This window comes from Dendropsophus ebraccatus, chromosome 9, assembly GCF_027789765.1.
Source record: "Dendropsophus ebraccatus isolate aDenEbr1 chromosome 9, aDenEbr1.pat, whole genome shotgun sequence".
NCBI classification, from domain to species: Eukaryota; Metazoa; Chordata; class Amphibia; order Anura; family Hylidae; genus Dendropsophus; species Dendropsophus ebraccatus.
The window spans coordinates 38,277,959-38,302,577 of NC_091462.1; the positions used below are offsets into that span (position 1 = coordinate 38,277,959).

A 24,619-nucleotide genomic window follows, 5' to 3' on the forward strand; every position below is an offset into this window, starting at 1 on the left:
AAAAGCGTTTTTATAGCACAATGGTTAGCAAGCTTAGAATGTGAACTAGCAAACATCTTACATTCATCTCTGTATATTGTCTTTTAAAGTGTAGCTATCATTTTGGAAAACTTTTGATACTGTATGTCATTGAGAGATAGCAAAACTTTATAGCAGTGGGATCTGGATAGGGAGACCCCCAACAATTGCTAGAACGAGTGGGAAGAAGCATACATCTGAACAATGTTTCTCTCCAATATCCTTGTGCAGGCTCTATAGATTGTCTATTGATAGACTGTCCAGCCATGCACTTCCCCCCCCTCGTTCTAGAGATCAGTGGGATCCCTGCCAATAAAATCTTTTGATATGTCTCTATGACATTTGAAAAGTTTTCTGAAACGACATATAAAATGTTAACGAATATGCTAATTAACGAAGATGTTAAAGAATATGCATCTTGGCTTCATCAATTAAGGTCTGTTGTGTAGCCATAAAGTTCTTGTTGTTTGTTTTACTTAACTAAACTTATATATTCTTTCACATTAAACATAATTTTATGAATAATAATTTAAATGAAACTGAAGTGTATTTATAATTTCACAGTGTATACATTTGTAGTATTAGTTTTATTAATATAAAACTTCCCTATGTTCTGTCATACATTTTGGGATAGTAAAATAAAATTACTTACCGGTACATTGTCTTTATACCATTCAACTTCAGGAGTTGGATCACCTGTGATTTCGCATGTGAAGATGACACTCTGACCTTCATTTACATTTTGGGACTTGGGTTGGTAGACAAATGTTGGTGCATTTAATAAATCTTTGCTCAATGTCAAATCAAACTGGCTTTTGACAATTCCTTGATCTGTTCTTGCCTCACAGGTTAGGATCCCTTGATCTTTACTGCTGACTTTCTTGATAGTTAGAGTTTGATCACTGCCAGACACTCCATATCTGTAGTCTTCAGAGTTCTTCAGCTCATATCCATTGAGCACCCATTTCACATTTGAAGCTCCTGGTATGGTGGCCTTCAGGGTGACCTTTTGGCCTTCGCTATAACTGACACTACTGATGGAAGCTTTAATCTCAGTTTGAACAGTTTTGATTTCTTCTGAGACGAGATCAGTTTTGGTAACCTCTTCATGAACTACAGCTTTTGATAGAGATGTGGTTTTCTGAACAGATTGTGTAGATTCAATTACACTGGAAACTTGAGAGAATATGCTTCTAAATGTTTGTCCCACAAACTGCAGATTGGTTTTGGACACACCACCTTCGCCGACAATCTCGCAAACATATTCTCCTTGGTCGGCTTCAGAAATATTGTGGATGCTTAACTCATAAGTACCATCAGAAGAGTAGTGGAAGCTGAAATGACCATCTTCCCTTAGCTTCTTGCCATCTTTGAACCACGACACTTCTCTACCATTCAGCAGTGTGCTTGCAACTACGCATGACAGTTTTGCTGTGTCATGGCTTGCCACAGCCTTCAAGTTTTGGGAAATCTTTGGTGCAGTAACAGTAGGTAATTGTACTTTGTCTGCAGGTGATTTGGCAGTTGACTTTTTTGGTGTAACTGGTTCTGGGGACTTAACGCGTCGTGGTGATTTTACTGAATCATGAGACTTTTTGTGAGGCTCTGGAGATTTTACCCTGGGTGGGGAAGTGACACCCTTCTCCACTGCCTTTGAACGTTTAATTGTCAAAGTGAAGTGTGCTTCTTGCTTTCCTTCAGAATTTTCAACCACTACTGTGTAGCTACCTTCATCAGACAGCTTAACAGATGTGATTTCAAAGCTTGAAGAATACCTTGTTGAAGTTATTCTGTGGCGAGTAGAGGAAATGATAGTCTGTCCAGCAAGCTGCCAAGTAACTGTTGGCGTTGGCTCACCATCAAAGTCACATGAAAACCTGACATGCTCACCTTCAGACACTGTCACTGATTGTGGTTTTGTTAGGATTTTTGCAGGCTCTGAAGGCTTAAATTTTCTGTGCACAGTTCTTTCTTCACTGGCTCTTGCTTCTGAAGCTGACACTCTCTTCTCTTCAGATGCATAGGCCTCATATGATTCTGTAGTTTCTCTGGATGATGTTATTTGTGATCTAACTTCCCTTCTTGCAGAACTTGCTTCCATTTCTGATGTTTTCTTAAATGATGAAATTGCATAGTCCTCTGATTTAAGGAGATCAGGGAAAGCAGACTTGGGCACAGCATCATCCCTCCTCTTTGGTGTGTAGGTGGTAAAATCTGCTCCAGAAACTTCTAGTGTGGCATAATCCGAAGCCTCACCTTTGTAATTTGTACATACAGCACGGTATTGTCCACTATCTTCAGGTTGACAATCAATTATTTCCAGAGTCAAGACTCCACTTACGTTGGAAATATGGTACTTACTGCTCTCATGAATTTCAACAGCATTGTGATACCACTGAACTTCACCAGTAGGTTTTGACTGCACATTAAGAATGAATCTAGTGTTTTGGCCTATAGGCACACGATGAGATCGCATTCGTAAAGTTATGCGAGGAGCGTTGTCCAATGTGAAAGGCTGCTGAGTCAAAACCTCGTACTTCCTTTCTGATGTCTTCTGTGTTTTCAGAGCTGCTTTCATTGATTCATACCTTGAAAAGATATCAAATCTTGCTGTTCTTTCAAAACGTGAAAGTGATCTTTCACTAGAAACAGGGCTGGGAGATCGAGGCCTTGTTCTTTCAGGTGTAGGAGATCGTCTTTCTGGTTCAGCTGGTTTTGAACGAGGCCTTATTAGCTCTGACACAGGACGCATAAGTTCAATATAAGTTGGTGAAAGGGATCTTCGTCGGCCAAGTAATCTTGTTACTTCAGGAGATGTTTCACGTACCTTTCTGCTGACTTGGCTAACTGATAGTGCCTCTTCTTCAATATCAGTTATTTCAGTTATTTCTCTTTCCCTTCTTGCCAACAGTCTACTTTTTTCTTCCTTGGCCATGTATTCAAGATCTCTTGTGTACTGAGAAAGCCTCTGAGTTGTGCTGTATGGACGAAGTAATTCTTCATCTTCTCTTTCATCAATGACCCTTTGCTTTTGTCTGGGTGGTCTGTATACGGCTCTATCATAACGTTCTTTGAGGTCTGCATAACTTGTTGTTACTTCCTCTTTAGTAGGGATATGGTAACTTGCATACTTGGCTTCTGTCTCAGTTTTCTTCTCTCTTCTCACACGAGCTTCTGGTGAGGTGTACCGAAGAGTTGATAGTTCAAATCTTGGAGGGCTGCGGCTGGGAGGAGAAGCAGAAAAGCCAAGCTCCAGCTCTTCTTCTAAACGAAGCCTTTCCTCTTCAACTCTTTTCATAGCCAAATAATCATCAACTGAGAGAAGAAGATTATCATCTGAAACATCTCCAAGAGAGCGTCTTCTCGGTCTGTAATAAAGTTCATAATCTGGTGATGGTGTGCGACGGCGAGCGGGCCTGACAGTTTCTAGATCATCCTGTGACAATTTTGGAATGCGCCACTTAGGTTTATACTGATCAGTAATGCGTGGCAGTGGCATTACATAGAACTGTTCCCACCTTGAAAGACGAATACGTTTTGGACGTTTTTGGACTACACGCTCAAGTGGTCCTGGCATTTCATACTGATCTCTCAATTTTTTGTACCATTTCATATCAGACATTGGTACAAACTTCTTGATAGCATAATCTTCTTCAAGAGCAGACACACCATGTACCCGTGGCTCTGGTATTTCATATGGCATGCGAATTGTTTTGACTTCTTTCTTTATCTCTTCTTTTGCAATGTCATATTCTCCCTTCACAGTCTTTGTACTTACAGCTGGTTTGTACAAAATAGCAGCTTCTCTAAGAGCCTGTTGGGCTACTGGAGTTAGTGGAACAGAATCAGTACCTGCAAGGATTTCTGCCATTCTTAGAGTTTTGTCAATTTGTTTTTGAACATGTACTTTGCGCTCCTCTTCAGATTTGTACTCATGCTTGACATATCTCATGCGTTCCACCTTAAGGTATGCTTGACAGCTTGTTGATCCTGCACTGTTTGTAGCAGTGACTCTGTAATAGCCTGAATCCTCTGGTAGAGTGTCTCTGATGAAAAGTGCATAGTAATCAAGACCTTCATGAATTATTTCAATGTTGGGACCCAGTGCCAGGGCCTGGCCATCTTTTTCCCATGCCAGTTTTGGTGTTGGTGTACCAGAAACTCTAATTTCAAAGCGGATAGACTGACCCTCTTGACATTCAGCATTTGCAAGCAAGCGTTTAAACATTGGTCTTAAAGTATTGTCTGCTGCTGCTGGATGAGGAATGACTGTAAGCTTAGCTTTGCAGCTATCTTCACCATATCTGTTCTTTGCCACAACTGTATATTCGGCATCATCATCTTCGTTTAAGTTATGAATGATCAGCTGGTACAATCCTTTGTCAGTTTCAAAGGTATATTTCTTATCATCCTCACCAGGTTTGATTTTCTGTCCTGACTTGAGCCATGTGACTTGAGGGTCAGGGTGGACGGTAATTGTCACGCCAAACCTGATATTTTCGCCAATATAGGCAGTGCGATTAAAGAGAGGTAAGGTGAACTCAGGAGGTCTCTCCAAAAGTCTCATGGCATCAATTCTACGCTTCACCTTCTTCACAGTTCGGCATCTGTAGTATTCATATTGTTCTCTTACACCGCTGACAAATAGTTCTGCGTATGAACTGTCCTCACCATAGTCATTGACTACTTTGCATCTATAGGTACCATCATCGGATTTTCTTATGTCTTTAACGTAGATCGTGGCTACACCTTCATTATAGGTGATTTCATACTTGTCATTGTTTTCTAACTGACGGATGCCAAAGTACCAAGTTACTTGTGTAGCTTCATCATAGTTTTCAATCCTGCATGAGAATTTGGCATAACCTCCTTCTTCTCCAACAGCATGTGTTATTTGTCCAGACAGTGGTCCAATTTCAATTGAAGCAACTTTCACCTTAGCCACGGTAACTCCTTTCTGGGACCTTATTGCTCCACCACAAGAAATACGAGCAACAGAGACTACGAAATTCCATTCCTTTTTAATCAAGCTTTGATAATACCGCCTGTGTCTTAATGTCTTAATTACTTTTGTGCTTATCTTTTCAGTCTTCTGTTTCAACCATGAGTGCTCAAGAGCTTCTGCTGCAGTCATGCGACCCTTTCTTTCTTTGACCAAAAGTCGGTCTACGAAATCCATTGCTTCCAAGCTGATATCTTTAAAGGCTTCATCTTCAAAATTGTATTCAGCATTTGTAATGTTCTCAATAATCTGTTGGTTTGTTTCGGCAGCAAATGGATTGAGGCCACTAAGAAGTACATAGACAAGGGTACCAAGAGACCACATATCAGTTGAAGTGTTGACCAAATCATGTTGGTGAATTTCTGGTGCATAGTATTCTGGAGCGGTGAACTGAAGTCTAAAGCTATCTCCAGGTATCAACTGTCTTGCCTGACCAAACTCAGTAATTTTGATACTTGAGCTTCTTCTTGTTGTATATATGATGTTTTCTGGTCTAATATCAAAGTTGGCAACACTCTTTGAATGAAGGAAGTCAAGAGCTTCACAAATCTGGCGGACATATGAAACAATTTCTCTTTCAGAAAGGTCAAATCCTGATGTACTTAGTCTTTCAAATATGTCAATACCAGATATAAACTCAAAGATCATAACAAGCTCCTCCAGACTATCAAAAGACTCATGAAGGTACAAGATGTTCTTGTGGCGAGCAATGTTAAGTATAGAAATTTCTTTTTTCACAGCAACCTGGTCAGCACCTTTAACTTTAACGAACTTGGCAAGGTATGTCTTCTTTGAAGAATTTTCAATACAACGATGAGCAATGCCAAATTGTCCATGTCCAAGCTCTTCAGCAATGGAGTACCTTTCATGAAGCACCTTTGTTGAAGAATGTTGTGCTTTTGTGGTAGAGATTTCTATTTCTGAGACCTCGTCATCGTAATTCAACATTCTTGTTTTGTCTTCTTTTGTGACAACTGGGTCTGTTGGGTCAGATGGTTTACTCTGTCCAAACTTATTTTCAGCTATTACTCTGAACTGGTATCTTGTTTTACCAAATAAGTTAACCACAGTGTATCGAGTCTCACGAGATTGTGCAACACGAATCCATCTCTCAGCTGTAGTGGCACACTTCTCAATGATATAGTTGGTAATTTTGCTTCCACCATCGGTTGCTGGTTCAGTCCAAGTTAGATTGACAGAATCTCTTGAAACATCACTGACTTTAAGTCCTCTGGGTGGATCAGGAACATCTGCAACATCTAGTTCTACTGTCTTCTGGTCAATTCCAAATCTGTTCTTGGCACAGACCACATAAAAGCCAGCATCTTTCCTTTCCACACCATTAGAGAACACGAGTGAAGTGAATGATCGTGTAACAATAACTTGATATTGTCCATTGTTGTCAATAAGATCCTGTCCCTTTTGCCATGTTATGACAGGGTCTGGTTTGCCAGAGAATGGAATCTTGATACTGACAACTTCTCCTCTCAGGGCATGTACAGCACCCATGCCTTCCAGATGTTTAGGCAGATTAATTTTAGCAGGAACTGCATTAAAAGAGAAAAAGAGGAGCAAAGATTAGTTTTAAGACAATAAAATGTACATTTCTGACTTTAGCGAGTATTTACAAATGATGTTTACCTTCCACATCCAAGGAAGCTGTAGAAGAAATAGACCCTCCTTGGTTGGTCGCTCTAACTTGGTAAACTGTAGCGTCATCCTCAACAACATTTGTGATAACAAGCTGATAATATCCACCCTTAAATTCTTGCAGCTTCACCTTTTCTCCATCTGGAAGTATCTCTTTGCCTTGTTTAAACCATTTAACCACGGGCTTGGGATGACCAACAATCTTGCACACAAATGTAGCTGTGCTCTTGTATTTAACATTTAGGTTTCTCATTTCTTCCTTGAACTGTGGAGCACGGATTGGTACATCAGATTTAGGAACAATAGGATCAGATGTTTCACTCCATTCGCTTTCACCTCCAAGGTTTTGACATTTGACACGGAACTCATATTCAAGATCTTCAATAAGACCCTTAACAGAGTAGACTGTTTCATGAATTTCTTCTGTTGTCACAGAAATCCATTTGTTCTGCTTCTTCTCACGTTTCTCAAGCAAGTAGTTTGTAATCTTTGCACCGCCATCACTGGCTGGTGGCTTCCAGGAAACAACACAGGAATCCTTTGTGATGGCTGTAACCACTGGCTTGGCCGGGGCTCCTGGTTTTTCTGCAATTTAAAATTGAAATACATTAGTTACAGTTTTTGCTTTCCTATGTCTTTTTTTTTTAACCTAAAATGTCAACTGTACTCACCAAATGGACTCTTGATTACAACAATGGATGGTATCTCCAAAGGTTCACTGATGCCATATAAGTTTTGAGCAGAAACACGGAAGTAGTAGGCAGAGTTTTCTACCAGATTAACAATGCGGCAGGTGGTTCCAGAAATTGCAGAAGACACTAGCTGCCACTCTTCACCTTCCTTAGCTACTCTTCGTTCCACTACATAGTTGGTCACCATTGATCCACCATCATCCTCTGGTGGTTTCCAGCTGATAACAACTGAATTTTTCAGTAAAGCATCAACCACTATTGGACCTATGGGTATATCAGGTTTGTCTGTGGAGGAAAAGACAATAATTAAGTTTAGGGAAATTTTACACAGTAAGGCTATGTTCACACTACTTAAAAAACACGGCCGTATTTCATAACAACGGCCGTATTTGTGCAAATAACGGCTGTTATTTTCCAAATCACGGCCGTTATTATGAAATACAGCCGTGTTTTTTACGTAGTGTTAACCCGGCCTAAAACTGTAAAATATTGCATTGATAGCTTGTGTTATATATACCTTGTATTTCAACATTAAGTACTGTGTCAACTGTTCCAAATATGTTGCTTAGCTGCACCTTGTATTTGCCAGCATGACTCTTGTGCTGCACATTCTTGATAACAAGGTGGGTATAATGTTCAGTATTCTCAATGGTGATATTTTCAGAAGATTTCAATGGTTTTTTGCCATAGAACCATGTAATGGCTGGCACGGGCCGGCCAATATATGCCACATGAAGGCGAAGAGTTGTGCCTACGCCTACATAATATTTCTCCTTCAGAGGGAATCCTGGATGGAACTGTGGAGAGGCTTCCAAAAGTAGTTTGCCACTTGTTTCAATCTCTCCAACATCATTAACTGCAATGCAAGTGTAGAGTCCTTCATCTTCCTGCTCTTCAGTTAAGACAGTAAGTGTGTGGTTACGACCATCTGAGGACATTTTGTACTTGCGACTTTGTACCAATTCTTTGCCATAGCGGTACCATTTGATGTCAGGCAATGGTCTACCAATAATCTGGCAGGTTAATTTGGCACTTTCTCCTAGTTTGGTTGTGACATCTTTGATTTCTTGACGCAGACCAGGAGCTTCACCGGCTGTGGAAGCAAAAATTAAATATATTTTAATAACCAGAACGTGATACATTACACACATTTGTTACAATATATACTATGCTGGCAAAATATTGATAAATTTTTAGGTAATGGAAAACTTACAGGTAAGTTTAGTTTTCACCGTCATTGCTGTTCTACGAGGTCGACTAACTCCGGTTTCATTTTCTGCAGATACTCTGAATTCATATTCAGTAGCTTCAAGTAGACCTCCCATAGTAAACTGCCTGTCCTTCACACGCTCTTTATTGCATTTCTTCCAAGCGCTGTCTCCAGACTGTCGATATTCAACCCAATATCCGATGATGTCTTTACCTCCATCACACTCTGGTTTTTCCCATTGTATTGTTATACTGTCCTTTGATACAGATGTAACTTCAATTTCACCTGGTTGGCTTGGTTTGTCTGTAAAGCACATAAAATCATTTTTATTATCAACACAATATTTATACTGGTTATACTAAAATATGTTATTAATTATATAACCACTTACCAAATGGATCTTTGCAAATAACAGAGTCGGATGCTGGGCTGGGCTCACTCAGTCCTATATCATTTTGTGCAATAATGCGGAATTGATATTCAGCATCTGGTACAAGTCCAGTGATTGTATACATAGTTGTTGTGATGTGGGTCTTGTTGTGTCTGACCCATTTATCTGTGGTTGACTCTTTGCGGTCAATATAGTATCCTGTGACTCGAGAACCGCCATCATCTCTAGGACGAGACCATGATAGGCTGACTGAGCTCTTTGTGACATCTACAATTTCTGGTGGGTTGCTTGGAGGTTCTGGTACATCTGCAATTTGATAAGTATATAGTTAGTACATACTGTATATATTGTAATAAATACATGATTTACAACTTTTATACAATAAATACATACTTAGTTGGGTCTTTGGTACAACAGGTTCCTCTGATTTTAGTGGACGACTAATGCCAAACTGGTTTTCACTTGAAACACGGAAATGATATTCAACATTTTCTTTAAGTCCTTTAACGACCAGAGATGTTCCCTTCACACGTGAATCAACTGTGAACCAAGCGGTCTTTGGTACTTCTCTTCTTTCAACAATGTAGCCAAGGATATCAGAGCCACCATCATCGGCAGGAGCTCTCCAGCTTACTCTCACAGAGCGGGCCTGGATGTCATCAAATTCCAGAGGACCTTCTGGAGTATCTGGGCTGCCAATAACTTTGACCTTAATGTAAACTGCCTTTTTGCCACATTTGTTTTCAAGAATCAAGTCGTAAGTTCCAGAGTCCTCCCTGACAGCATCCTTGATGACAAGTTCCGTGTGAGTGTCAGAAGTTGCGATCATTGCTCGTTTGCTTACGTCCCGGCCTTCCTTTGTCCATTTACATATTGGGATGGGTTTGCCTTTTATTGGTATGGTTATTCTGATTGCACTACCTTGTCTTATAACAAGACCTTCTTGGTATTTCTCATCCAATTCATAATCAGGATATGCTGTAACAGAAAAGAAATTTATTATGCAATCGATTTGCTAATATTTTCACATGAATTCATAATCTTATTAAAAGGTTATGATTGATCAATGTCTTACCAAGCATTTCAGTGATCTTAACAGTTCCTGGAACATCTGCTGGCTCTCCAGGTCCTCCAGCATTGCATGCCATAACACGGAATCTGTACTCTGCTCCTTGTGGTAAGTGAGTCAGGGTATATTCACAGATCTTGGTTGGTGTTGTATTGCATTTTGTCCATTCGAATTGATCAATCTTTTGCATTTCAATCAAGTAACCACTGACTTTAGATCCTCCTTCCTCTTCTGGTGGACTCCAGGCCAGTGAAACAGATGTTCTTGTTGTGTCAGTGACTCTTGGATTCTGAGGTTTGTCAGGAGGAGCTGTAAAACAGAGTTAAACATACATCAGTTAAATTTCTATTGTAAGCTGGTATATCACACCATTCATTTTAAGGACATCTATGACTTATGGACATCATGGAGATGGGTGTCCTAGCCAAAGTGGAGTTCTACTGCCAACAACTTTTGCTCTTAAGTACTTAGTTTAACCTTGTATTTCAATTGTTTCACTTGCTGGAAAACCCAATTTGGACTCTTTAAACAAATAATTTATTTTACTGAGTTACTGTATTGTTTGTATACTCAACAAAACTACAAGAAACTACAAAGCACATCAAGTAAATAAAAAAAAATCTCTTATACCTATTGGATCCATTGCTACTGCAGGTTTAGAGGGACGGCTTGGTTTTCCAACACCTCTTGCATTGATAGCTGTTACACGATGTTCATATTCCAAACCCTCAATAAGACCAGTAGATCGGTAGCGTGTCATTGTCACTGGTACTTTATTAGCACGAACCCAACGATCAGCTCTGACCTCTTTGCGTTCTACAATGTAACCAATGATCTGTGATCCACCATCTTCCCCTGGAGAGTTCCAAGTTATGGTCATACCATCACGTGACACATCAAATACTTGTGGAGTCTCTGGTGGTCCAGGAATGCCTGAAATACAACACAATGATCAGTTAGCAGTTAAGAATATGGCCAAAATTGGCACTGTTTATGAATTACAGGAAATATTTTACTCAAATTAATAATTAAAAAAAAATTTGTGACACATTCTATGTATGGATTGTACTTACTTATTCTGCTCTTGCATTCCACAACCTCAGATTGTAGATAGGAACCAATGCCAAAGCGATTTGTAGCTGCCACTCTGAATACATATTCATTGTCTTCAGTGAGTCTTGTGAATTTGTATAATGTTCTTGTGACAGACTCAGAAACTGGTAACCATCCAGGGCGATGAGCATCCCTTTGTTCAACTACATAGCCACTAATAGTAGCTCCACCATCCATCAGTGGTGGTTGCCAGGAAATAGATACAGATGTGCCATCAACTTCATCAATAGAAATTGGTCCAACGGGTGGTCCAGGTTTGTCTATTGTCAAGAAGAAAACATGTAAAATATTTATATCAAAATATACAAATAATCCCTATTTTTCAGCTTGAATGGATATAAAAAGAAAACTTACCAAGAATGATAACTTTAATTGTTTCAGAGACTGTTCCAGTTGTATTTTTCACTTCAAGTGTATAATCTCCTGTATCATTGATAGTAGTCTCACGAATGGTTAGTTTGGCTACCTTATTCACTTTTTCAATCTTAACACGGTCAACCTCCTTTATCTTGGATCCTGCAAAGAACCATGATGCTACAGGAGGAGGACGACCATGAATGGGTAGTGCCAACTCGATTGGTCTGCCACATGGTACATGAAGAATCTTCTGAGGTATTCCAACCAGATCAATGGAAGGCATCACTACAGAGAGAGATAAAATTAAAGGTTAAAACTTATACAAAATCATAGACAAATACATATAATAAATTATATGTAAGGTCATTAGTTCACCTTTCTGGTCAAGGACGGTCACCGCAGTTACAATCTCCTGTGGTTCGGAGACTCCCTTTTGGTTTTGTGCTCTGACTCTGAACAGATACTGTTCACCTTCATTTAGTGATGTAACAGTGTAGTCAAGTACTGTTGGTTTTAGAGTTGCAACTTTCATCCATTTATCTGTTCCAGCTCTACAAGCTTCAATGACGTAACCAGTTAGTCTGCTGCCACCATCGTGGAGAGGTTTCTCCCATGCCAGTGACACTGTAGATTTAGTAACATCAGCAATCTCCAGTTTTTGTGGTACCATCGGAACTTCAGACACTAATACGGCATCAGATGTTTCACATGGTTCACCAATTCCATAAATGTTTTCTGGCAGAACTCTAAAGTAGTACATTAATCCTTCTGCTAGACCAGAGACTCTGTAAATTGTCTTATTGCATTTTGTAGTTACTGTCTTGAAGGCTCTCATGGCGGCTTCACGTCTCTCAATGATGTAGTTATTAACTGGGGCACCACCATCCAGTTTCGGCACATCCCAAGTGAGTGTGACAGACTCTCTGGAGACTTCTTTTACCTTCACTGCACCACAAGGGCCTGGAGAATCTGAAGTAAAAATGAATGACACATTGTGAATTACATGTGCATATGGTATCAACCCTACAACCATTTTAGCAATGTGTTCCATTGTGCTGACACTTGAACTCATTTTTAGTCTTACCATAAACTTTGACTACAACTGTTGCTGATTTCTTCCCAGATTGGTTGACAGCCTCGATAATATATTTTCCAGCATCATATCTGTTCACCTTCTCAACTACAAGTAAGGTGTAGCTGTCTGTAATATCAATCATGGCTCGGCTTGCAAGATCGACACCTTCTTTTCTCCATGTGATTATTGGAGATGGTCTTCCAGACACAGATACCATCAGACGTAATGATCCACCAGCTCTGACGGTAACAATCTTTTTGAGGTCATCGGCAAGCTCCAAGTCAGGAATTTCTATAGAATGAATGCGTGGAATTAATACATATAAAAACACACATGGCATTTGGATACATTGATAGATGTTTTTCTTCATATACATTACCTATTCTTTCAACTGGTTCAATTTCAGCTGATGATTCGCTAAATTCACTTGAGCCGTTAACATTTGTAGCTGCAACTCTAAAGCGGTATTTGTGGCTTGTCTTCAAACCTGTGACTGTAAATTCAGGATTTCTCAGGAGGGCCTGAGTGTGTGGCCTGTACCACTGATCAGTACCTTCTTCTTGTACTTCAAGAACATAACCTAAAATGTCAGAGCCTCCATCGTACAATGGCTTGGACCATGCCAAGCTGATACTCTGCTTAGTGGTGTCCACAACTCTGGGAACAGATGGGGCTGCTGGGGTGTCTACAAGAGAAAAAAAAGAACATTTTATTTGAATAACTTTCTTATAACTTCTACAGTTGTACTTTTAAGTTTCAATGGTAGTTTCTGATGCTTTTTAAATTTTGGTTAAGAGAATGATTTTATGTTTTATACAAAATTAGTTTTTACGCTCTACTATTTTGTTTCAATAGTTGTATGTAATCTTTTAAAACAACTTACAGCTAGGTTCTTTGCACAGGATGTTTGGAGATGAGTCACTGGGTTCACTGTTTCCAGCTGCATTAACTGCGCTAACACGGAATTGATATTCACTTCCTTCCAATAAGCCAGTGATCTTCAATCGGGTGTCATAGATGGTGTAGTCTCTGTTCACTCTTGTCCATCTCACACTCTTCTTCTCACGTTTGTCTGCAATGTAAGTGCTGATTTCACTACCGCCATCTGTTTCTGGTTTAAGCCATTGAATAATGACATGGTCTTTGCCAACTCCAACAGCTTCAGGTGCACCCGGTGGTGATGGAATAGCTGTAAAAAATATTACATATTAAGTGTTTTGCAAAAAATATTGAAACATTTTTCATAGAGCCATTGAAATGTGAACATTCTACTTACTGAAGGAATTCCTTGCAACAATGGCTTCAGATTCAACTGGGAGACCTGTTCCATACTTGTTGACTGCTCTAATTCGGAATATGTATTCATTGTTCTTTATCATCCTGGTCACAGTGCATGAAAGAGTCTGACACTCAGGTTCAACAATAGCCCAGTTGAGACGGCTGGTTTCACGACGTTCAACAATGTAGTGAGTTATTTCAGCACCTCCATCTTCTTGTGGTGCTGTCCATGCGAGGGAACATTTCTCTTCGGTAACTCTACTGATATTGATTTTGCCTGGAGCACCTGGAGAGTCTACAAAGGAAAAGAATAATATTTTATAGTAACTTTACCTATGTGCTGTTGCTGTTATTTTAATGAGTACAACTCATGGTAAACTGTATCGATAGACTTACCAAGTACTTTAACAAGTACAGAAACAGACTTTGTTCCACTTGCATTTTTAACTGTTAATGTATATTTTCCAGTATCACTTCTGTCACAGAATTTGACAATTGCCAGGGCACGCTTGCTTGTGTATTGCAGAGAGATCTTTTCACAGAGTTCTAGTTCTTTGTCTCCCTTTGACCAGAACACTTTAGGTTCAGGCTTGCCACCAATAGATGCATCAAGTACAAGATCAGAACCTGCTCTTACGGTAACATCTCCTTGTAGTTTACTGTCAAGTTCAGCTTTGGGTGGTGCTAAAGTAATAAAATAAATAAATAGTGTTAATAAGTTATGCAATTTTATTATATATTGTGGTAAACTCATTTTACCACCAAGTTATTATTGATTTTCTGTGGAAAGATATGTGCAAATACTCACAATATTCATCCATGCAAGTGACGGCACCAGTGGACTGTGATGGAGCACTTATTACTCCAGAGGCATTCTTGGCAAGGACACGGAACTCATAAACTTCTCCTTCGCTAAGAGCTGTCACATTGAAGAAGTTTTCTGAAATTGTTGTGTAGTTACACTTCAACCAGCGTCCGTCTCCAGTTTCATTGTATGGTTTGCGTTCCACTATGTAACCCACAATTTTGCTGCCACCATCATAGAGAGGAGTAGACCAGCTCAGTGCGACTGAAGATCTTGTAACGTCCGTTACTTCTGGTTTTCCTGGTGGATCTTTAAAAACAAAACATATCCAATGTTTAAGTTGTGCATAAAGCTTTTCTGTGTAAGCCTAGGAAGTCTACCCTGAATGTAAAGGAAACTATGTTTTGCATGGAGAAACACACTACAGCCATATAGTAACTGAAAAGAGTCAAATCAGGTGGCTGGTTTTCATTTAGAATACAAGTTACTTACCGACAGGATTCTGAGCCATTACAGGTCTTGAGGCTTCACTGGCCTTGCTGATACCAGCAGCATTCAAAGCATATACTCGGAATTGATACTCCAGACCTTCAACCAGTGCTGTTACTTTGTAATTGCAGTCAAAACATGGGATCTTGTTATCCTTCACCCACAGAATGGTGTTACGTTCTTTCTTTTCAATCCAGTATCCTGCAACTTTGCTTCCACCATCATGATATGGTTCTTCCCATCGGATGCCCATGGCATTGGCAGAAACGGAGTATACTTCTGGTCTAGTTGGTGGGCTTGGTGGTACTAATTAAAAGAAAGACAAGGTTATCATGTTATATTACTGTGTCCACACATTCACTATGCTACTACATAACCATAGGTATCAAAATTAAAGTGTTCTTACCAAAAGGATGTTCAGCAACAATAGGTGTAGTTTCAAGAGGCTTGCTAACACCAAACCGGTTCTCTGCACTGACGCGGAAGGTATATTCCATGTATTTGGTTAGGTGGGTAACTTTGATCTGTGTACGTTTTACGCTGGAGTTAACAAGCTGCCAGGAAGTTGTGCCAGATTCGCGTTTCTCAACAATATAGTTTGTGATGTCAGTTCCTCCATTATCTTCAGGTTCAGCCCAAGTCAATACACATGACTCAGCAGATACAGAGGAAACTTCAATAGGTCCAGTGACAGCGCCTGGTCTTCCAATCACTACTACTGTAACAGTGAATGTTTTCACGCCAGCTGTGTTTTCAAGTGTCAGGTAATATCTTCCAGAGTCACCTCTCATGCTGTCCTTGACAGTCAGGGTTGTTCTGTCTTTTGTTGTCTTAATGCTTACTCTATCAGTTTCTTTGAGTCTCATTTCTTCCAGTTTCCATGTAACCTTTGGTACTGGACGGCCACTGATAGGTATGTCAATTGTGAAATTGCTTCCAGCTTTGCAAGTGATAAGTTGCCTGGTGATACCACTCAAGTCAGCTGTAGGCTCAATTTGTGGTTCCTTAATAATGACAGATGAGAAGGCTTCTCTGGCCTCACTGTATCCTGCATCGTTCTTGGCACGGACACGGAACTCGTATTCAGTATTTTCTGTCAGATTGTCAACTGTCAGAGTTAATTGTTTGGTCTGACCAACCTCAACCCAGTGATCTGATCCCTTGTGTTTTGCTTCAATTAGATAGGAGGAGATACGACTTCCACCATCATGCTCAGGTTTTAGCCAAGCTAAAGTAACAGATGACTTGCTTGTGTCAATGATGTCTAATCTCTTTGGTGGTGCTGGCTCTTCTGTAGCTACAATGGGTTCTGGTGTTTCATAGGCTTCTCCTACCCCATATTCATTTTCTGCACAAACGCGGAAATAGTATGGTTGACCTTCCAGAAGATCTGTAACCTTGATTATTTGTCTTGAGCACTTCTCACTCACTACTTGCCAGCTGCGACGGCTTGCTTCACGTTTCTGTACTATATAGTGATGAACACGAGCGCCTCCATCATTGATGGGAGCATCCCATAACAAGGTAACAGAGCCTCTTGTCACATCCTTAAATGTAATTGGGCCTGGTGGTCCCGGGGAATCTAGCACCTTCACAGTAAATGTGATAGACTTGCTGCCACTGTTGTTCTCTACGGTGAAAGTGTACTTTCCAGCATCATATCTGTTACAGTTTTCCACTGTCAGGGTGCTGAATGAGTCTGTAGTATGGATATCAGCCCTCACACTAAGGTCAGAGTCAGACTTTGTCCAGATGGCAGTTGGTGTGGGTCTACCTTTAAAGGCAATGAAGAGACGAATGCTTGCCCCAGCTCTTACAACGTGTGTCTGCTTAAAGTTGGCATCAATATCTATTTCTGGAGAGGTTAGTCTGTCAGTAGCTTGTACTGTAGCAGGAACTTCACAGCTGTCTCCTTTGCCTGCTCCGTTCACTGCAGACACTCTGAACTTGTAGTTTTCACCAGCCTCAAGATCTACGACTGTATACTTTGTGGCAACTACAGCTTCTGCATTCACCTTGTGCCATTCACCAAGATCAGCTTTGCACATTTCAATGATGTATCCAATAATTTCCATGCCACCATCAAATGCTGGTTTTGTCCATTCCAGACTTACTGATGTTTTAGTAGTGTCACTAACTTTCACAATACTAGGAGCGCTTGGTGGATTTACAGGCTCTTTGCATTTAATCAGTCTGGAAATTCCACTTGGTTCTCCGACGCCTGCATCATTTTCAGCCGCTACGCGGAACTCATATTCATTTCCTTCAACCAGGCCAGTAACTCTGTATCTGAGTTCAGTGATAGGTTTCTTGCTGGATACTTTAACCCATCTCAAGCTCTTCTTTTCTCTTCTTTCCAAGATATACTGCTTTATTTCATTTCCACCATCAGATTTGGGTCTTGCCCATGTTACTGTAATGCTTTCTCCAGTCACATGAGTGGAATCTGGCACTCCTGGTGCATCTGGAACAGCTAAAAAGCAAGTATAGACATATTAATGATAGGTTACTTGTTTATTTATTAAGACATATAAGCACTATACATTTTATTTTACTCTCAGAAGAGTTCCGACTTACTGTATTGTATCTGTGCAATGACAGCATCAGAGTCAAGAGGTCTGCCAACACCAAACTTGTTAGCTGCTGAGATACGGAACTGATACTCGTTGCCCTTGATTAGTTTAGTAACTGTATGTGAGCAGGCTTCACATTGGTCTGTGACCTGTGCCCAAGACAATCTGCTGGTCTCTCGTTTTTCAATTACATAATGAGTTATGACAGAGCAACCATCATTCTCAGGAGGATCCCACCACAAGATTAACTTTTCACCAGTAATATTGCTGAATCTTATAGGTCCACCAACTGGTCCAGGTGTATCTGGTAAAAAAAAAAAAAGAATAAATTATTAAATACAAAGTTTGTTATTTTACCAGTATGTGTAATATTGGCTTTATGTAAACATATGTACATTTCTACATACCTTGTACTCGAATTGTCATATCGGCTGTCTTGGTCCCTGATGAGTTCTTGGCTTCTACTGTATACACACCACGATGGTCACGTGTGGCATCTCTTACAAAGATGGTGCTGAATCCAATTCCACTGTTTATGTCAATAGCAAGTCTCTTTTCAATCTCTTTACCCTCCTTCAGCCAAACAACCTGAGGCACAGGACGTCCTTTAATCAAAGCTTTAACTTTGATGCTTTCTCCAGCCTTAACAGTGAGTCCTTCAAAGTGCTCTGGTCTAAACTCGATGCTAGGAGCAACTATAGAAAAGAAATATTTTAAATAAATTGTAATGTACAAGGAGATTTAATAGGCTGAAATAATAGACATACTTGATACCAATGGGAAAAATCAAATGCAATGAGAAAAAAGAATGCATACATTTTAATAGGGTATATCAAGATTTACTGAAGAGTTTTTTTTTAAATACCAATATAATGGAGATGGATATTATCCTTATGTTGTAAAAACCTTGGAATACAAGTTAATGGCCTCTTTCCTACAAATAAGATATAATAAAGGTATTACATTTAATGAACATATTACTTACTGTTTTCATCTCTTGTCATGATGTAACCAGAAGATTGTGAAGGTGGGCTAATTGTTCCAACAGCATTTCTTGCAATAATTCTGAACTCAAACCGGTCTCCTGGGCTCAGTCCAGTCACTGTATATTGACATTCAGAAACATCTGTAAAGTTGCATCTGAGCCAACGTTCTTTGCCTTGACGTTTTTCAATGCTGTATGCCACAATTTTACTGCCACCATCACGCAAAGGTGGGGTCCATTTAAGTGTAATTGTTTCCCTTGTGACATCAATGTAGTCAGGTGTTCCAGGTGGATCTATAAAAATAATAGGGTAAATTATCATAATGGATTACGTAAACATTTATTCTCAATAACTATGCAGACATTTTTCTGTACTTACCAACAGGAGATACAGCCAGAGTAAATTTGCTTGGTTCACTTACTGGGCTCAAGCCAGCAGTGTTTTCTGCCAAGACTCGGAACTGGTAGTCAAGACCCTCAATTAGCCCAGTAATTCTATATTCCCGATTGGATATTGCGGAAGTGTTAACCTTCTGCCATAAAATGCTGTTTCTTTCCTTCTTTTCTACATGATAACCACTAACTTCAGAGCCTCCATCGTATATAGGTGCATCCCAGGAAATAGACATTCCGTCACTTGTAATATTGTACACGACTGGCTTTCCTGGTGGTCCAGGTGGTCTAAACTGATGCTTAGCAATTACATCAGTGGAGTTAAGAGGTGGGCTCACGCCATATCTGTTTTCGGCACGCACCCTAAACTGGTATTCTATTCCTTTTACAAGATTTGGAATCTTGAATGTTGTTCTGGCAACGCTGGAACAAACCATCTTCCAATTGGTTTGAGAAGTCTCACGTTTTTCAATGCTGTATGATGTAATTTCTGAGCCGCCGTCATCATCTGGAACATCCCATGAAGCAATGATGCTGTCAGCTCTTATTTCATCGAATCTTATGGGTCCTTTTGGCTTAGATGGAGGGCCAAGTGTAATTACTGTGATTACGTAGGATTTGCGAGCCACGCCATTATCAAGAATCAAAGTGTACTTGCCACCATTTTCCTTCTTGACATTTTTGATATTAAGGCTTAGCTTGGCTTCAGTTTTCTTAAATCTTACTTGTTCACTTTCTTTCAGAGGAATATTGTCCTTCAGCCATGATATAGTTGGTCTTGGCTTACCCTTGTATGGCAACTCAATGTGTACATTGTGACCAATGCGAACAGTGATTTGCCCTCCAAGTATTTCAGAGATATCTGCTTCAGGTGTAATGACATAATCTTTAACAGTAATAGGACCAATGATAACTCCATCACTCAAACCCTTCTCGTTTTTAGCTGAGACTCTGAATTCCACAACTGAAAGTTCTTTTAGTTTGGTGACCTCGAACTCGCATGCTTTGCTGACTCCTGCTTGTGACCATTCCTTCTCATCTTTAAGTTTGCTTTCTACTATGTATTCACTGACAATGCTGCCACCATCATAATCAGGTTTGGTCCAAGCAAGAGTGACTGATGTTTTAGTGGAATCTTTCATTGCAAGATCTCTTACAGGTCCAGGGATTTCAGATGGTTTCACAGGCTCAATTGTGCTGCATGGTTCTCCCAAACCATTCTCATTTTCCGCAATAACCCTGAAAAAGTAGGACGTTTTCTCTGACAAATTAGTAATCTTGAAGGATGTGTGTGAACACTTAGATGTAACACCAGCCCATGCTCTCTTGGTGGCATCTCGCTTTTCAATAACATAGTTGGTGATTTCGGCTCCACCATTTATAAGAGGAGGTTCCCATACCAGAGTAACAGTGCCACGTGCAACATTTTTTATTTGCAACTTCTGGCACTCAGCCGGTGTATCAAGTACTTTAACTGTCACAAATGTGGATTTTGGCTGGCCAACACCATTTTCAATGGTTAAAACATACTTTCCAGTGTCATTGCGGGTAACTTGAGAAATATCAACTAATGTTGATGATTCGGTATTCTGAATGTTATATCTTGGATCATTGCCAATATTCTTATCTCCCTTTCTCCAGGTTACGCTTGGGGCAGGTCTTCCTTTGAAGGGAATCAATAACTGAACATCTTCTCCTGCCTTTGCAACAATAGATGTTCTAAGAGCAACATCCAGGTCGATCTCTGGTTCCTCTGTAAAGGTAAAAAAAACAACAAAAATAATGATGAGAACATAAATAATTAGACTAAATCCTCTGGAAATTGTTCAGGAAATACATAGTTGAAAACTTTATGGTTTACCAAGTATGTCCTTTGCTTGTGCTGGTTCTGTCATCTCAATTGGCTGGCCACTTCCAGCAGCATTAACAGCTGATACTCTGAAGTAGTAGTCAACACCAGGTTTAAGCAAAGATACCACATATTCAGTTGTTCGGACTTCTCCTTTAGCACTGACTACAGTCCATTCTTCATTATCTGCTTCTCTGACCTCTACTATATAGCTTGTGATGGCGCTTCCACCATCATAGACTGGTTTAGTCCAGTGGAGAGTAATTGATGACTTAGTACTATCCACAATCTTCAGTTTGAGTGGTTGACTAGGTTTATCTGCAGTAAGAAAAATCATGAGTTAATATTGTTCACTCTTGAAAATTCACATTACCAAATGATCTTTATGGATATGAATCCAAGAAAACATGCTTACCAATTGGATCAACTGCTTTGTAGAAATCTGAAGCTTCAGAGAATGGACCTTGGCCAGCTGCATTAATTGCACAGACACGGTACTGGTATTCACCTTCTTCAGTAAGTCCAGTTACCTTCTGCCTTGTGTCTCGAATTGATTCTTTTATTACTTTGAACCACCTCAAGCTCTTTTTGTCACGTCTTTCTAAGTAATATCCATTTATTTCGCTTCCTCCATCCACAGTAGGTTTAAGCCAGGTTACAGTCATAGAATTCTTGGTAATTGTGGTTGCTTCAGGGATACTTGGTGGTCCAGGTGTCACTAAAATATATAAATCCATTTATTACTATTAAAATATGCATACAATACAACTTTAACGAAGCACAAACACATATAAGACCAGGAATAGAACACTTACCAAATGCATTTTTTGCTATAACTGGTTCAGATTCCAGAGGATCTCCAACTCCATATTTGTTGACACCTCTAACACGGAATATGTATTCATTTCCTTTAATAAGTTTCGTAACTGTTATTCCACATTCCTCATGTTTTTCTGACACCAAAGACCACACCACGCGGCTGGTTTCACGTTTTTCCACAATATAATGGGTGACCTTTGCTCCTCCATCATCTGAAGGTGGTTCCCATTTAAATGCAATCTTTTCAGCTGTAACTGTCTTAAACTCAAGTCCTGCAGGTGGGCCAGGCTTATCTGTAGAAATAAAAAGACAACATTTTATTGTTTACTAAAATATAAAAACAACAACAACAACAACAACAAAGAACAACACATTATGTATCTGACAGGCATTTTTAGGATACACACCAAGCACTTGTACTCTGATGCTTGCTGATGCAGAACCCATGGCATTCTTCAGTTTAAGTTCATAAAGTCCACTGTTGATTCGTGATGCATCCTTGATGAGGATTGATGCATACTCGCTGGTGCTTTCAATCGACACTTGAGCATTGGTCTGTAGCTCCTTTCCATTTCGGAACCATTCAATACTAGGCAGAGGTTTGCCGGAAATGCCAAGTTTAAGTTTCACTGCCACACCAGCTTTAAACTTGACAACATCAGTATATTCGGGAGGCACATCTATTTGGGGTGCACCTATGGAGGAGTGTGAAAATATGTAAGATTTTCATCTTAAAGACCAGAATGATCAAATAAAATGTTAAACTTTTTTGCACTTTCAACTCACTTACCATAAGTGTCAACACATGTGATAGGTCCTGTCACCTCTGATGGATTGCTGATAGAACCAACAGCATTCTTTGCAAATACTCGGAACTCATACTGGGAGCCTTGAGTCAAGCCAGATATAGTAAATTGTGTCTCAATGACATTAGTAAAGCTGGCTTTAGTAAACCGGCCATTGGGTAGATCACGTTTTTCCACCATGTATCCAGTGATTTTACTGCCACCATCATATGCAGGTTTCTGCCAGGCCAAGCTCACAGAAGCCTTAGAAATATCAGTGACACGGACGTTTCTTGGAGGCTCTGTAAGAGTTGGAAAATGTAATGTTATATAATGTTATATGATATATAGAGTAGAATATAAAAGCTAAACTACTACTATTATTCTTTTGTTGTACTAATAATGTCTGATCTCTGTTTTGCGAAAAATAAATCCTATATTCATGCTGTTTATTGAATATTAAGTTATATCACTGACCTTAATGGATATAACGATTGTACTTTTTCCACAATTTTAAAAAATTCATTAAAAAATGTAATTTTACTTAAAAGTTAAGTATACTATATGTATTCATTAAATCATTTACTTACCGCAGGCATCAATTGCAATAACAGGCTCTGAAGGATGACTGGCTTTTCCAATGCCGGCAGCATTCTCAGCATATACTCTAAATTCATATATGAGACCAGGGCTGATATTAGACACCTTAAAGTGAGTTGTGCGGATTATTGTCTTGCTGGCTTTCTGCCAAAGGATGCTGTTCCTGTCTTTCATTTCCAAGTGATATCCAACGACTGTATTGCCACCATTGGAGACTGGCTCATGCCAACCCACTGTAATGCTCTCTCGGGTAACATTGCTGACCCATGGTGTTGATGGTGGACCAGGTATAGCTAGAATAGAGAAAACAGGAAATTGTAGGCAACAGTAACACAAAGAACCTCATATTTATTATTCTCATATATGCTGTTAAACTTACTGTAAGGAAGCTTGACAGTTACAGTCTGTGAATCAATGTGGTCGCTGATGCCAAAGCGATTTTCAGCCTTAATGCGGAATTGATATTCTTCTCCTTTAGTGAGTTTCATGACCTTAGTGACATTTCTAGCCACTGTGGAGGACACTTCTGACCAAGCAGCTGTGCTTGTTTCTCTCTTCAGGACAATGTAGTTGGTTACCTGGCTTCCACCATCATAAGCTGGAGGATCCCACTGTAGTGATACACTGTCTTCAGTAACATCACTGATAATGACTGGACCTACAGGTGGGCCTGACCTGTCTAGAACCACAATCTTGATCGTTGCTTTGGTAGTTCCACTAGAGTTGGATGCAGTTAACTCATATTGTCCAGCATCAGTAGCAACACTTTCCTTTAGATTGATGATTATACTTTCAGCTGTAGTTTCAGTGTTGAATCTTAAGGTTGATTTCACAAGCAGTCCATCTCTGGATAAGGTCACTTTAGGAAGAGGCTTACCAGAAACTGGAATGTCCACTTTTAGATTTGAGCCCGCTCTGACATATACAGTGTTGCTTGGATAGCCTCTCATATCTATCTCAGGTGATTCTGAAACATAAAATTGATATTATAAACCTAAAGCAAATGAAAGTGACTGAATATTTCAACATAACATAAAAAAACGGATAATAATGCCTCATACGTAGTATGTCCACCATTCCTAGCTGATGGCAGGCTGTTTTACTAAACTTACCAAGCTTTTCTTTAACAGTAACAGGTAGGAGAAGTTCCTTTGGATCACTTAAACCAGCTTGGTTTTCAGCAAAAACTCTGAAGAAATAGTCAAAATTTTCCTTAAGGCCACGGATGTCATGATGAGTTGTCTTCACCACTGCACATTTGACCCATTTTTGTTGACCCTTTTCCAGCGCCTCAACAAGGTATCCCAAAATCTTGCTTCCTCCATCATGTTCTGGTTTGGACCAAGCAAGTGAGATGCTGTCTTTGGTCACATTGGTTACACCAAGCTTTTCTGGTGGGCTAGGTCTCTCTGTGAAAGAAATGTGTGAAAAGTTAAGCATTTTAAATATTTATCAAAGCGGTTTTT

The 24,619-nt window shown here is 39.7% G+C and overlaps 1 protein-coding gene across 26 annotated transcripts in view; it reads right to left on the bottom strand.

Annotated features, from left to right (window-relative positions):
- TTN (titin) overlaps positions 1 to 24,619 on the bottom strand; it is a 237,758-nt gene that overhangs the window by 4,053 nt on the left and 209,086 nt on the right. For all 26 annotated transcript variants that reach the window (XM_069983050.1, XM_069983048.1, XM_069983045.1 and 23 more), the window contains 32 exons: positions 24,266 to 24,562; positions 23,533 to 24,120; positions 23,144 to 23,446; positions 22,559 to 22,855; positions 22,176 to 22,463; positions 21,765 to 22,061; positions 21,365 to 21,667; positions 20,962 to 21,267; positions 19,087 to 20,853; positions 18,708 to 19,001; positions 18,130 to 18,417; positions 17,727 to 18,026; positions 15,556 to 17,622; positions 15,153 to 15,455; positions 14,664 to 14,969; positions 14,252 to 14,539; positions 13,854 to 14,150; positions 13,461 to 13,766; positions 12,957 to 13,262; positions 12,587 to 12,868; positions 11,878 to 12,471; positions 11,500 to 11,787; positions 11,106 to 11,405; positions 10,663 to 10,965; positions 10,039 to 10,341; positions 9,357 to 9,941; positions 8,964 to 9,269; positions 8,576 to 8,875; positions 7,880 to 8,455; positions 7,342 to 7,647; positions 6,662 to 7,255; positions 671 to 6,567 (listed from right to left, as the gene is read on the bottom strand). In XM_069983050.1, the coding sequence (XP_069839151.1) occupies positions 671 to 6,567; positions 6,662 to 7,255; positions 7,342 to 7,647; positions 7,880 to 8,455; positions 8,576 to 8,875; positions 8,964 to 9,269; positions 9,357 to 9,941; positions 10,039 to 10,341; positions 10,663 to 10,965; positions 11,106 to 11,405; positions 11,500 to 11,787; positions 11,878 to 12,471; positions 12,587 to 12,868; positions 12,957 to 13,262; positions 13,461 to 13,766; positions 13,854 to 14,150; positions 14,252 to 14,539; positions 14,664 to 14,969; positions 15,153 to 15,455; positions 15,556 to 17,622; positions 17,727 to 18,026; positions 18,130 to 18,417; positions 18,708 to 19,001; positions 19,087 to 20,853; positions 20,962 to 21,267; positions 21,365 to 21,667; positions 21,765 to 22,061; positions 22,176 to 22,463; positions 22,559 to 22,855; positions 23,144 to 23,446; positions 23,533 to 24,120; positions 24,266 to 24,562 (19,835 nt within the window). The remainder of the gene's footprint in view (positions 1 to 670; positions 6,568 to 6,661; positions 7,256 to 7,341; positions 7,648 to 7,879; positions 8,456 to 8,575; positions 8,876 to 8,963; positions 9,270 to 9,356; positions 9,942 to 10,038; positions 10,342 to 10,662; positions 10,966 to 11,105; positions 11,406 to 11,499; positions 11,788 to 11,877; positions 12,472 to 12,586; positions 12,869 to 12,956; positions 13,263 to 13,460; positions 13,767 to 13,853; positions 14,151 to 14,251; positions 14,540 to 14,663; positions 14,970 to 15,152; positions 15,456 to 15,555; positions 17,623 to 17,726; positions 18,027 to 18,129; positions 18,418 to 18,707; positions 19,002 to 19,086; positions 20,854 to 20,961; positions 21,268 to 21,364; positions 21,668 to 21,764; positions 22,062 to 22,175; positions 22,464 to 22,558; positions 22,856 to 23,143; positions 23,447 to 23,532; positions 24,121 to 24,265; positions 24,563 to 24,619) is intronic.